The 15,375-nt window shown below is 31.3% G+C and overlaps 1 protein-coding gene across 2 annotated transcripts in view; it reads right to left on the bottom strand.

The window, feature by feature from the left end:
* The window catches only part of LOC126836412 (gamma-aminobutyric acid type B receptor subunit 2), a 169,079-nt gene that overhangs the window by 98,989 nt on the left and 54,715 nt on the right, over positions 1–15,375 (bottom strand). For both annotated transcript variants that reach the window (XM_050569782.1, XM_050569773.1), the window contains one exon: positions 4,122–4,379. In XM_050569782.1, coding sequence (XP_050425739.1) covers positions 4,122–4,370 — 249 coding nt within the window. In that variant the 5' untranslated portion in view covers positions 4,371–4,379. The remainder of the gene's footprint in view (positions 1–4,121; positions 4,380–15,375) is intronic.

Below are 15,375 nucleotides of genomic sequence, written 5' to 3'. Positions count from 1 at the left end.
GAAGTAATGAGTACAAGGGAAATGTTGTGGGTAGTGTAAATGATAGACATAAAAGAGAGAAATATTTAGATGGTTTGGGCGTGTCAAAACAAGAGCGGGAAATGAAAAAGTGAAACGGACGAATGAGGATTAATGTAAAATGATTTACATGATGTACATTTATATATTACTCTAACATGATAATTCGATCTCATACAACTGGAATATGTTTTCAGTTATTTATAGCGTTCCTTAGCAATGTAGATGATGTACTAGTCAACAGAATTACCACATCTTTAATAAAACCAGATGGTTCACTTTAAAAAAAAACCCAAAAAGGTAAACAAACTCAGGTCAGTATGACCAATTATATTTATTAGTGATTGGTAATAAACATAGACGTGGGTAGAGCTTAACCTAGACTGGACCAGACTTATTCAATTTATTGTATACAATATAAAAAACAAAAAATGTTAAAAATTAAGAAAAAAGAATTAAATTAATAAACTTTTTTTTTAATTGCATTTTGTTCGGTTTAACGACGAATACAAACTTAAAGGGTCGCTTCGGTAATGTATGACGTTTGGAAACGGAAAGGAGTTGGACGGACTAACGTTTATTAACTTGCACAGTCCGCCGCAACTGCCTTCCCGATTCCACACAGTCACAATAGTAGATTTCATTTTAAAATACATTTTCAATGGCGTATGACTTGGAACCGAACAAGCAATTAGTTAAAATATAATAAGTAAACAACCAAAACCACCACCGATTAAATACCAATTAAAAAAAAACTCAAACCATGATCTTTTAATTACATGTTTGTATAAAAAAGTAAAAAAAAAAACAGTAACGCTATATTGAGCTGAGAGTCATTAAAAAATAAACTTTAATTTAATTTCGAGTTTAAAGATGTTATCTTGTTTGTAAAAATAATAATATAATTGAACTGATTAAAAGTTTAGATAGTATTATGATTCAATATCCACCGCATTGTGTCATTCGGTTAAAAACTGACGGTTTATATTTAAATGACAAAAAAACAAAATAAAACAAGTATATGATTTATTAAAAAAACGAATATAATATATTTTATTAGTCGTGGGCGGTTAGGTTAGGTCGTATTGAATAACCAATAACAATACCCACGCAGCTATTTTTGGAATTTTGCTGAATGCTATAACAAAAATTATTCTAATATTTGTTGGCTATTTTGAAAATAGTCTATGTAAATATGTTTAAATATTTCTGAAGGACTTAAGTTAACAATATTCGATTTTATGCCAAAAACATGTAATGAAAGTATTTTTTTTACAAAGTTGTATAACATTGCGTAAATTATTATGTAAAAAATGATTATCATTATGTTTTTCCAACGTATCGTTGTTGCGATTATCAACAGTATTGCAAACTACAATTAAAAGTGGTTTTATGAACCTTATTGTTTTTGAATAATTTTCTAGATTCCAAAACGCTTTGGGTTTGATTATTTTCCTAATTAGTGTTTTGCAGCTATCCAAGAGTCCAGCGGCGTTTTTTTTTTGTTGTTCAAACAGCTAACTTGACGGTATGTCCTAATATTAAATTATACCGTAAAAACTATAAAACGGTATTCCCGAAAACCGATATTATTATATTTTACTGTCGTGGGTGTTTTTAATAGGTAACCCGGCAAACGGGTAAGTTTTCCGTCGTGCTCAAAGTGTATAAAGTATATTATTCTTTTTCTTTTTTTCGACGAGGATATAAAACAAACTAGACACCGCCGTATTTAAGACTGTGCGAGAAGCCTATACATATACACAGTGAACGCGCGCCCTTTTCCCATTGCTTTTAAGTGTATCGTATACTATCCGAGTGCCGCACCTGAGGTCTATGGAAATACCGGCGGATTTCCCATTGTCTGGTCCGATAAAAGTGTTTCCCTTCCCCGTTTTGCGCTTTTAAGATTTCCGGGCAAGCCGGGTGAGCGCTTGAAAAATACCTTAAGCCGAACAAACGTCCCGGTAGATGTGCGATAATATTAACGCACTCGGGAAACTTTAAAAAAAAAAAAATTATTATTCTCAGACGTCCAACGCCGTCCGTTAACTGTGCCATTTGTTTGGGGGTGGAGGGTGGTCGGTGTTTGATAGACGAATAAAATAAAAATTTTGAAATTTGGTTTTTTATGTATAATAATATATTTAGACGTGAATAGATATGTTACGATAATTGATTATAAATAAATTGGAACTAATCGGTATCATTTTAATTTGCGGCGACCATCAGAGTCAGATAAGTGCACATCAGTTCTAGGCAAACGATAAAATAACATATATATATATATATATTTCGCTGATAAATGTAGTTTTCCAACAAACATTGCAGCGTTAGTTTTTTTACAAGTCCTAAATGGTTACTACAATTTACACAATGGCAACGTTTAGTTTGATAACCGAACAATACAATATATAACTCCCCTGTCACTTATGTATGTGTATTATGATGTCAAACGACGGTAAAAAATTTAAAAAAAACCATAAAAGTTTATTACATAGTAATCAAAGGAAAACAATATCGACCATATCATAATATTTACAAGGCAATTTTTTGTTTACAAACAACACGTTATGATATTTTTATATGCATTTGATGTCACGTTGAACGAAATTGCTTCGATACAAATATTATTATGTTGTGCGGCTCAATAACCAACTTGGGAAATAAAAAATATGCTGTCATGTGAGTTTTGTCTAAGCTTCCGGTTATACTGTCAAACTTATTTTTCAGTCAATGAAAAAAAAAAAGTACAGTAAAAGGACAGTATTCTTTTGGTTTTCCTCTCACGTCGCGTCGGTTTGTTTTATTGTTATTTAGTTTCTTTTCACGTTTTCAATTCTTAATATTATTTTATCGGATAAACGAATTGTTTTTTATACCACTGTTTTTTTTATATGTCGAAACAAAAACAGCTAAATATAAACCGAAAAAATGGATTTTATTTTCAACACATTACCGTAACTTTTTCGAAGAATAAAATGCACAGATTACTGTTCAATTTTCAACGGAAAACAAATTAGACATTGTGTACCTTTTTCCAGAACGCTAACTAAAGTGTAATGACAGATTTTGAACGGAAAATATTGCGTAATATTTCATTTTGCAAGTACCGTAGACGAATGGAGTATTTGATAAAAATTAAGAATTATCCTTCTCAACGTGTGCAAAATACTCGTATTACTGTTTTGTATTTGAATCGGAACACAGTTTTTAGCTGATTTTCGACAACACCCTCACCGACTCAGTGGGAGGGTTAGAATTTGTTTGGTTTAAACATTTATATTGTTATACATTGTTAATTGTGATATATTGATCATAATGGTGACAAACTATCAAAGACTGACGACCACCAATCGTAAACGTTCCAACCTGATACAAAATATACAATATTTTAAGTAGGTACATTATTGGCAACGCCCTCAAATGTGGGTATATACATAAGAAATAGTTAGCATGGATATGTTATTGGACTGAGTACAAGAAATTTTATGTCGCCATTTTATTGTTACGCTAAGAAATAAGTGATACAATATTTGAGATAAGTGATAAGGAATTGGAGATAGTAGATGCAAGATAAGTGAAAAGCGATAAGAGATAATATACAAGAGATAGTGATAACATGTTAGAGATAATAGATAAATGATAAAAGATAAGCGATATTAACTAGAAAAAAAACGCAAAAACATATTCATGATTCGATGTTTTTCCATGGATAGTTTAAAATAACTACTTTTTTTTTATCTTTTCCCAGTTCGTATCTCCTATCCGTTGGGCAAATGCTGATTGCGCCACAGCAAGATGCCACTGTAACACTATACTCGGTCGTCCCTAAGTGTTGACGCCATAACATTTATCGCCTTACATTGTGCCTACCTGCCTGTGTAAAAAAAAAACTTATTCAATTCAACTTCTAACAATAACGCCGTAAGTCACGTCCCGTACGACTTTTGGACTTTAGCACAGCCATAACGTTAATAGCGTACAACGTGCGCTCAGCTCTTTCGGAATTCCTTTGAATTACGTTTTAGTGCGCCCACCTACAAGAGTTGTACAGAGACTATACACATATGTGTGTATAATAATATTGCCGGGACACATACCTGAGTGTCGTTCCACCACACGTGCAGTCGATAGTTGCGCAGCAGAGTCGGGTTCTCGTTGATGTGATCCACTGCAAGTTTGACAGCCGGCATCACGCCCCTGCCGACTCTTCCTTCTGGTATGCTGCCGGAGACGCGACCGCCGAACGGGAAAAACCCAGCGATGTAAACGTCGTGTCTCTTGTTGGGCGTGGGCCGTTGACCGAACGCGGCGACCGCACACCACGCTAACAGCAGCCACACCCTCATGGCCAAGACCTGATGAAAACAAAACAAAAAATATATAAACATTTAAGAAAACGTTACAAAAATACGGGATTTTTTGCAAAAAAATGGATTTCCAAATAATATTGTAAAAACATCAGACCGGCGGAAATCTTATTAAAAAAGTTTTTCAGCCGAGTCTGCAACCACGAAAGAGCATTTTCATGTCTCGTTGAAGTACCGAATAAATTTAGAGTAGTGGTGGAATTATAGATAATGATATAGTATATTAAGAAGCAGTAACAAGCTAGTATATTAAATCATCAAGTTTCTGGCTAATATTGTAGTGTTTAATATTGGCTTAAAACAATTCATAGAATTTGGGCCCTTAAACTATTTTGAATTGTTCATTTAGTTCTAACTTGAACGTTGAACGTACAACATATCTATTATCTCTTATATCTTACCCTATCCCCTACCCCCTATCTTCTATCCCTATCTCCTACCCTATCTCCCACCCCTTATCACTTACCCCCTATCTTCTACCCCTGTAATGGTTTTGTAACGCTTTTGTAAAGAACGCTTTTTTCGGTTATGTGCCAGAGCTAATTCCCACCCTTATCCCTATTCCCAGGCACGATATAAGTGATAAAAGAGAGAGAAAGAGAGAGTGATAAGAGGTAAGCGATAAGAGATTAGAGATAAGAGTCACGAGATGAGTGATATGTACTACAATAAACCGAAAAAACATAACTATGGTTCAATTTTTTTATGTTTTTCCAAGGAGCGGAAAAAATAACTAGTTGTTTTATAAAAATAAAAAATAGTCTCCAGGCAAAGAAATTTTAATTGTATTACTTAAGGAATGTGCTTATAGAGTTCTTGAAAACTAAAAAAAAGTAATATTTTGAAGTTATTGTCAATTTTGTTTGGAACATTTATTTATAATAATTTGTATATTTTGATTTTATCTGATAACACACTAGCAATATTATGTGCACTAGCAATAATATTCGATTGACTAAAGCAATTTAATGAACATATTTTGTTTCATGAAATGTATATTTAAATAATTACAATAACATTACATATTTAATACAACAAAAAAATACAAATAATTGGTTATTTAGACGTTTCATTTTTATTCGAATAGACCATTTATAGTTTGTTATTTGAATGTAAACGTTATACTAAATTTATTTGCATAATGTAGCTTTTCGGTTAAAATATTATCTTTAATTACAATCAACTGTTTTAGCCTTTATTAGCTGTTATTTAATGACATTTTTTCCATGTCTGACTGTATTCAACTCTTCTCGATTCTATAACTCTGTACTCGATGACTAAAAGTGTTATTCTCCGTTTTCATGGAAAACATGGACAACACAATTTGGATGTCAAGTAAATGGTTATAACTTGTTTCATCGTGTTTAAAGAAAATAACCACGCACTCGTTAATATGTGTTTGTTTCTAAACAAGTTACTGCAGTACTTGCATTAAAGTTAAATTTAAAACTATGCGGGTTTCTATAGAATATCAAAAGTTTAACGTTAGTTTGCCAAAAGTTTGCCCTACGTGTGAGATTTGCCTTGTTTTACTAGAGCCACCGTTATAATACAATTCTAGAAGTTTAAAAGCAACGGTCCGAATAGGACTAGGCATTTAGGATTTACCGGACATGTTTTAATTATGTTATATGTAAATGGTTGTACATATGTGTACACTACTAGTATGCTACCTGGTGTGTTAGTGAAGGTTAGAAAAAATTTCTTTCGAACAAGCCCATAAGATGGCTAGGGTAAGGGTAATTGAGGTATTATCATTGCTATGATAACTATTTATATTAAAAATCGTTTGTGTAGTTGATCTGATTAATAATTAATGCTTAATATATTTTTCTATTGCAGATATAATTATAATGCAATTAGTTATTTAGCAATGTAGTTATTTTGGTTTTTTTTTAAATTTAAAGCGGTCTTTCGTTGGAATGATATTTGAATGAATAGGTTTTGATTGCATTTAAATTAGTTTCAAGATTAATTTAAGCAAACGAACATATACATATATATATATATATTATATAAATGTGAAATTGATTACCCGACGTTTGAAACTTAATGACGTCTGTTCTAATGAATTGTGTTAAAAACGTACAAAAAGAGAAATACTCTCGACGGTCTTGGATATATTTAGGTAATTCGTTTGAAACTAAAAAATGTGTATTATATAAACATTAAGTTGAAATGATTACACAAAAAACATCATTAGGTACAATATTAATAATGTATAAAAAAATAAAGAAAATGTAAATAGTTCAACTGTAGTACTATTTTTATAAATATGTTTTTTTTGTATAAATAAATACCAAACGAAAACAAAATAAACTAAACACATTTTTTTACAACATTATTATACACATACACTGTTAAAGCTGGGATATTATTCGAATAAACCACTTATTCGAATAACAGTTTTGTTTAAATTAGTTTGGTAGTTAGAAAAAAATATTTCCCTTTTACATCAATTCATGTAACGTAATGAATACTCATCGATTTCTTTTTAGTTTTTGTTTATTAATAGATTCAATTTTACCCAACTCTGCTTATGATTATTTGAAACATATTATCTTTACTGTTGCTTAAGTCATATTCAATAATATTATGTTGTTTTGCAATCATTATTGTTTGTGTTTTTTTTATGCTCTTCTATCAAATGGCGATAGTTTTTCAATAAACCTATTATACTTTGCCCATAGCACACAATCAATAGTGTGTAAAATTGTTCGTCACCGCAATTCCCCCCACTTGAAGAAGAAACCGAACACTGATTGAAGTCGTAAGCCGTTTACAGAAATCCCGTCGGCACTGCCGGCAATTGTCTAATCGAGTGTCTTCAAGCGGAAAATATTATCTCTCACGTTGCCGAGATTACCGAAGAAGCTCTATTTACTTTGCACTGGCAGCAGGAAATGACGGTCTTGCGGATTACACGCGTTTCGCCTGTTACAATATAACTAATCCGGGCGGGAACGCGCATAATAAGATCCCGAAACCGATGCCCGAGTTGATTTGCAACCCAATATAAATCTCCTAGATTATAATTTACAAACATTTCATACCGTCCAAAGTAAAAGTACACAAATGTAAGATTCGAAAAATACCTGCTAATATTTTTAAACATTTTGAAAGACAAAACAAGCATGGAACCTTAAAAAAAAACCTACTTATGTTCTCCTCTTATCACTTATCTCTTGTCACTTATATTTTATCTCTCATCTCTTAACCCTAACCGCTAATCTCTCGTATTATCCAATATCTATTTCTTATTACTTATTTGTTATCACTTCTCTTTTATCACTTATCATGCAACTATTATCACTTATCTCTAATCTCTTATAAATTACTTAATGTTTAAACATTTTGAAAGACAAAACAAGCATGGAACCTTAAAAAAAAAACCTACTTATTTTCTCCTCTTATCACTTATCCCTTGTCACTTATATTTTATCTCTCAGCTCTTAACCCTAATCGCTAATCTTTCGTATTATCCAATATCTATCTCTTTTTACTTATTTGTTATCACTTCTCTTTTATCACTTATCATTTATTTATTATCACCTATCTCTAATCTCTTATCAATTACCTCATACCATTTCACCTCACATCACTTATCTCTTATCACTTGAAAGTGAATGTATAACGCCAATACAGCGACACAAAATTTCTTGTACCCAGCCCACAATAACATATATCCACGATAAGAATATTAAACAGAGTAGGCGTATTCGATTATGGCAATTATTTAAATAAAACTATTAAACCATATTGCATTGAAAGTTGTTGGCTGATACCGCCCTTTGTAGAACCAGCAACGTGTCGGGTTAGCTGTTGTTAAGATGATAAATGAAGGTGAATTCCGTTGCCCAAATGTACTGTGAACGTTTGGCACGAGAACGTCTTATACATTATAAATTGTATAGTAGGCATTGCATTAAAATCAAACTTTAACCGTGAACAGTACAGTTCAGATGAGTAGTACAAACTAGTTCAAGTCCGAACGGCAAAACAAAGTCATAATGGAATTGGATGATGAAAAAAAAAAGTTTTCTTTCTGTCGCAAAAAAATGTAGAAGTGTACAAAACTTGTTCGACTGTTATTTATTATTTCGAGATAACTTTTAGGAAATCAAATGAACGCCTCCGCCAAAGTGTACGGTTTGGTTGTATATTCTTTTTCGTTCAACGTACGATACGGATAAAAAACAACTTGACAATGGCGCATTTGCATAATGGAAATGATACGACGCATGTAAATCGTTGTAAAGATATATTATGTTTTCCAACTCTTGTGTTCAACGCTATACTTCATGGCAGCAAAGAACTATAATAACATGTAACACTAACATAATATAAAAAAAAAAAATACATCATTAAAAAAATGACAATTTATGCATATTTTTTTCTGGTAAATAAAACAACATCAATAAAACGGAAATTGTTATTACTTTTGCCAATTTCTTATGGACTTAAACACTGTCGTTTTCGGAATTCAAAAAAATAGTTAACAAAAACATAAAACCAAAAAATATAAAAACATATTTTGTAAATACGAGCAATCGCTGTGATGCTGATTTTATATTCAACGATCGCACATACTATAGTCTGTTTTGATCCAATAAGTTCTTCGTTTGAGTGTGCTTTATATAAATTACTAGATATACAAAAAAAAAACCCCTCATGGCGCAGCTGCATGTTTCGGACGCACATTCATAAACTTTTTATTATAAATATAAATTGAATTTCTTTTGTAAAAAACGTCTGATAATAGTGATGGATGGTGAACGAGTAAAAAAACAACGACGAAAGTAAATACAAAAACTTAATAAACAAAGTGCGGCATTGTCTGGCGACTATAATACAAAACATTTTTTTTTTTAAATAAAATGAAACATGAAATAAAATATGTATAAAATCGTGAGACCATAAAACGCTATGTAGTACACACAGATTTTTATCAATGGGATTTTTTCAACATACATTATAAACTACTATTACCAGTTATGTTAACAGTAAATATTGCTTACATAAACCGTATCTTTAGTATTTATCACATTAAAATATTTAATACTGAAGCTTTTGAGAGATGTTGATTTATTTCCACAACATTTCAATTTTCGGTTTCATATTATTTTATGACTAATTAATGTTATAGTATTTGGGAGACCAATAGTGCTATAAACTGACAAAACGATTAAGAAACATTAATCATTTCTAAATGCCTTGTTGAGGTTTGAGGGATATATTTCAATTGTAATACATTTTGTTTGAGGTTTTGAAAATAGTTCTCGTGTAATTGTTAAATTTATAATAAGACATATAGTTTAAACATATTTTGTGGAATATATTTTAATTCATTTCATGTCAACATTTTTCGACATTTTTTAAAAACTATTATATTATTTAAAGAAACTTAAAACATAGTAGTATTGCTACCCGTTCAGCATGGAAAATATTGTGTTTTTTTTAATGTATCGGCAGACATGGTTCTTATCTTTGAAGTATTACTTTGATACTTTACTGTCTGACTGCGTTCTGTGTATTTGTCCTTTAATCACAACTTGTAACGCCTTTTATGTCAATGAAATGATTTTTTTAAAGTTTTTATACAGACAATTAATATACTCAAGCAATTTTAATATATTATTTACATTATTATAACATCTGAATAGCTTTAACAGAAATGCACTCTACCGGCATAGCGGTAATATATTCAAGGGGTTTTTTTTTTTTTTTAGGTACACAATTGAATGTTTTTAATTTTATAGCCAAATTGCATGTCAGTTTTCAGGCAATGATATTCAAAACAATATTATGTCGATGTCCTTCCCGAAGACTTCTGCTCGACCTCGGCGGTGCAATCGATAAACCGAAACGAATGCACAATGTGTGCATATTGGATAGGGGTCATAAATACATTTAAATCGTATCCCACCCTCGGTCTATGCTACCTCTAGAGTATAAGGGGTGGTCGTTTGTTCCACACAAGCTCAATAGTCTGCTATGGGAAGTTTAAAGGGCGGAATAAAGACCTCGACCGACTATTGTAAACTATTTATCACGGTCGCTTTAATATAGGTATTCTAAAGGCGTTTTTATACACACACAATGTGGTTATTGCTTTTGAACTTGATAAAAAAAATTCTCTTACAACAGATTAATATGTGTTGCAGCCCCGTTTTGGATCTGTCTTCAGTCTAATTTTCAAGCCATAAACCCAAAACTAAACTTGAAAAAGCCAAGAGAAATATTTTTATAGGTGTAAACGCCAAGAAAAACATAAAACCGTTTAGATATGATAAATCAAAGTAAAATAATTTTAAGAAGGCATCAGCTATGATATTGAGTAGTTTTTCGGACAAATTCTAAAACATTTCTAACGCGGCGTGTTAAGTAGGCAAATTCGATACTTAAATGCATGTCAATGATTTTGGCCAATGTTACAATCGGTTTTGAACTTCTCATTGAGTATCTAGTTCTTTGTTTAGAGCTAGTTAAATAATATTTTTCGGTGTATTAAAATGTATTTACATCACTTTCACCCGAAACTAATAAAATAAATACCAAGTTTACAGCACTAATATGCACAAAGGTTAGGTTAGGTAAATAATGTCAAATACTCTATCAGTGTGAGATTGTTTTAACAAATTATACTATAATGATGCCCATGAAGATGTGACCGGAAAGCGCCAAATTAATAGTAGTTAAAGTAAGTGCAACACTGAATTTTTTTTAAATTTCAATTCTGTTATCGAAATTATAGCTTTTACTATATATTGTTTCTCTTTTTTCATTTTTTTTTATGCTCACAAATAAATATTGAACAAAGTTTTTAATTTTGTTTTCACTTTATTATTAATTTGTTGATAATATTATAGTACATAGTGAATTAAAATTGGTCGCCATTTTGTGATTATAATAACAGTACCTAATTAAAGCCTAAAATCAAAAAGGAGAGCATTAATGAGGAGGTCGTTTTTATATAATTTTGCAGTAAAAATAAATGAAAACGATCAAACAAATACAAACGTTTTTTTTAAAAATACAATAAAACTATGTTTTTGAAAAAACACTTGTGCTATTAAGTTTCGACAACAAATAAATGTTTTCTAATAGTTTTATGGAGGTTTGTTGTAAATTAATAAAATAATAATTCAGTTAGGATAGTATATAAGTGGTATGTATATTTATTTAAGATTTCCAAAAGAACTCAAGTTTAATTATTAACAAATTGTACATTGTAATTGTACTTGGAATAGAGTAATATTTATAAAATATTGTACTTTTCAACGAAGAAATAATTCCAAATATATTTCATTGGTGTGCGGAAAACCAAACTAATAATACCAAACAAGCGTTGTGAGCAGCTGTAATCCGTTATTATTATTACCATATATATATATATATATTCTGGCTGATGTCTGACGGCAAAACGTTTTTGGGATTAAATCATGAACGGCTTACACGGGTTTCTATTTATAATTGCTGGGCTATTGTTAAGTGGTATTATAAAATATGGCCAACCATTAAACATCACGTGGCACAATTATATTGACTGACCTGACAGAATATCTAAATCCGAGGTAATAACTTTACAGGGTACAGTTTCAAACCAATAGACAATGTAAACAAGCACAGTAAGGAAAGCATTAGTTGTAAATGAGTAGTAGTAGTAATAAGAGAGGTCCAGTGTAGAGTTTACCGATAAAAAATGCAAATATCGATAAAAGAGTGTGCACAACGACAAAATGATGTGCTTAAAAATTAATTTTTAGTATTAGGATGGCCAAGATTGATCGCCTGTCTATAAAAATGTATTGCCATAGTTACCCCGTATACCGCAGTTAACAACATAATGAAAATATTTTCTTTACCTGTTGACCGTTGATTCACTACTCACACAGATCCATTTTAGATCAGACCTAAATCGTTGAAACTTTACGCGAAAAAGTGATAGAAAGAAACCATTTTTTCTATACCTTCTACAGTGGAAGGTTAGGAGGTTAGATTTTATGGTATTTTTTTTTTTTGGTTTATCAATGTTTATCGGTAGTATTATGTTTAAAGACTATCCCAAACAACTTTGGATTTAACTCGACTGTTTTTTTTATGCAAGTGATAGAGCACTGTAATTTTAAGTCGAAATTCGTTTCAAACGTGCACGCACAGCCGAATTTAATTGTTTCGCCGAAATTCTGTACACATCAATACAAAGTACACCCATAAAACTTTATTAGTTTCAAGCACTATTTGCCCCGTCAGCCCTTCACCCCCCTCCTCTTCCCATTCCCCCATTATTTAAGTATCTTTTTCTTTGGCTACGATTCTCGGTAGATACTGTTATTTTATATTGAGTCAATAACTATTAAACACACACAACGCTATCGCATCGGATGTACAATGTGACACGGAATTGTGTTTTGTCGGCCGGCCATGAGCCCCTAAGCACCATTTTTCCCTTTAAGCATGCCATAGAAGCCAGTCACTGGTACTATATATTAGAATAGACACTGAGATAATATCAAATTGTTTTTTTTTCCTCTTATTATACTCTGTTGCTCGACCTATATTAGCTCACGCAATGTAATTTTGTAGAACGATTGTAAGTGTTAACTTTTCTAACCGATAAGCGACAAAATTAAAAAAATAATAGTTTCTAAACGATTTCACCAAGTTTGGGGTGGGAGGGGGTTTATTCGATTTCCCGAAAAGCTTTATTGTGCTATGTAAAATATATTATTACAGTTTGTACAAGAACGACATTTAACAACGAAGTACGTCATAACAACAACGCCTACTAAAGGGTTTTTCCAAACTAAATAATTGGAAATATTTTGTTTTTCTCGGTTGGCGACACTGTCACTGTAACGTTGAAAAATAAAATAACTATTTTCGTCGCCACTTTCGCAGTTAAACTTTCAGTTAGAGATAAGAGATTAGAGAATGAGAGTAGACAATAGTGATTAGATAAAAGATATTAGATAATATAAATGATAAGAGACAAAAGATAATTGATAAGAGATAACAAATAAAATGTATGTTTTTTTCGGAGAACAATAAGTATGGTTTTAAAGTTTATTTTTTGTTTTATTCATATTATAACTAATGTGTATTAAGTGGAACTTAGTAGCAGTAAGTTAGCACGATTATTAGTGTGGATAAAAACAGTTATTACCCATTTTTCTGGTTAAGCAGCATTAAATCCTATCTAAAACACCAGTGTCCGAAACTTATCAGTAATTTTTAACAGTGTGGTATACAAATATATATAATAGTATGACCTATGCACATAGTATTATATTATAAGTTTTTGAAATAATAATTTATTTATTAATAAACTCGGCCACTGTAGTAACGCAGTTATTACCGAAAAACTTTTCTCGCTGTCGTTTTTGTCGATTTATCGAAAAGTATTTTTATTATGATTATTGTTTGTATTTTTTTCGCCTGAAAAAGTTTAAAATAAATTTCGGAAATTACGCTCGAGCCGAAAAGCATCATTAACAATCAACACTCTGTTCCTTTTGAATACACCAATCGGATTTCATAAACGAGTTTCGTTTATTTATTTATGTAGATATTATTGTTATACTTAACGACTTCGATTACGCCTCGATAACTTTTATGAACGAATAAATTACCACAGAAAAGTTTGATCGTAAAAGATCCGTTTTGTAACAATACACAATAAAACACAATATTTATGGACTGCTAATTAATATAATAATTGTTCGTTTCAAATTGCACAAACAATGGTTATCGATAAAATCTAAGACACTAGTTTTCTTTTAAAATAATCGCAATCTTGTAGTTCTCCCTATTGGAGACGCTATGGTTCATGTTGTTTTACAATACAACATTACAATATTGAAATTTTTATCTCTTTTTCAGAGCTCTGAAAGAAAACTGCAGAATCGCTTCGTTTGTAAAGTCAATAAAATGTATATATTTTCAAAATAAATTGAATGAAAAATATGAAAAAAATTATTTTGTCGGATACCGAACCGTCTGTGACCGATTCCATGAACTCAGAAAAAATGATAAATTATCTAAGAAAAAAGAAAAAAAGAAGAAGACTCTTTGTGACCGTTAACCGTTGATTTTTTATGAATGTCTATGTAAATTGTATACTTAAAGAGGAGGTTCAATCGAGATCAAAGGGATCATTTTCTTTGATAAAGGTCGTTGTACGATTAAAAAAAAAAAATTTACCAAGGAAACAACAACTGGTGGATAAGCGATCCGAGAGAAAGAGAGAGAGTGATATAAGATATATTTTTATCTCTAAGTAATATTTTCTGACAAATTAAGAAAACAACATTTCCAAAGCACACGAAGAATATGTTCAGGAATAGTTTAAAATTCTTCAGCCATAAGTTTCTTATTTTAGTGGAAGGTGTGGGATGAGGAGGACTATGATAAGGTAAAAGGCAAGTATTGTATATATGTTGAAAAAGACCTAGTGCTGTGCATCGAATAATAAAGAGATGCTTGGAAAACTGATATAGTTTAATGAAAAATATTGAAATCAGTAGAGTAACTCAGCATGTTGGTTCCGGCAAAGAAGAACTGAGAAAGAGGATTCAGAAGGCTTCTCTGGTCGACTCGACTATTTCGATATGAGGACAAGGCGAAAACGTTTATGAAGCACTATAAAACAAATAAATTTACATAAGACCAATAATTAGGTACGACACCAACTATAATATTTATAGTTCTCGAGACAAGGCACTTGAAAAAGATCACGAAATGTCGACAAATAATAATCGTAGCGTAAACTAGATACTAGACAATGTAATAATAATATATATATATAATATATGTTGCTTGGTTACTGGTTACACAATAATAGCACTACAAAGTGAGTTCTCGTGTCGTCTAGTGCGTTTGTTATCCGACTTGGGAGATGCGACTTTCATGGGAAAAAATGCACTGAAGATTTATCACTAATGTTAAGTAATAATGTTGTAATAAATCTTGCTGAAAATGCTTG

The sequence above is a fragment of the Adelges cooleyi genome, unplaced genomic scaffold (genome assembly GCF_023614345.1).
Source record: "Adelges cooleyi isolate 19-005CV unplaced genomic scaffold, UGA_ACOO_1.1 ACOO_flye_CR_arks_rails_tigmint_CR_PRNA_1, whole genome shotgun sequence".
In the NCBI taxonomy this organism is placed as follows: Eukaryota; Metazoa; Arthropoda; class Insecta; order Hemiptera; family Adelgidae; genus Adelges; species Adelges cooleyi.
The sequence above is the reverse complement of the archived record's forward strand: the minus strand, read 5'-3'. Positions and strand labels throughout refer to the sequence as shown.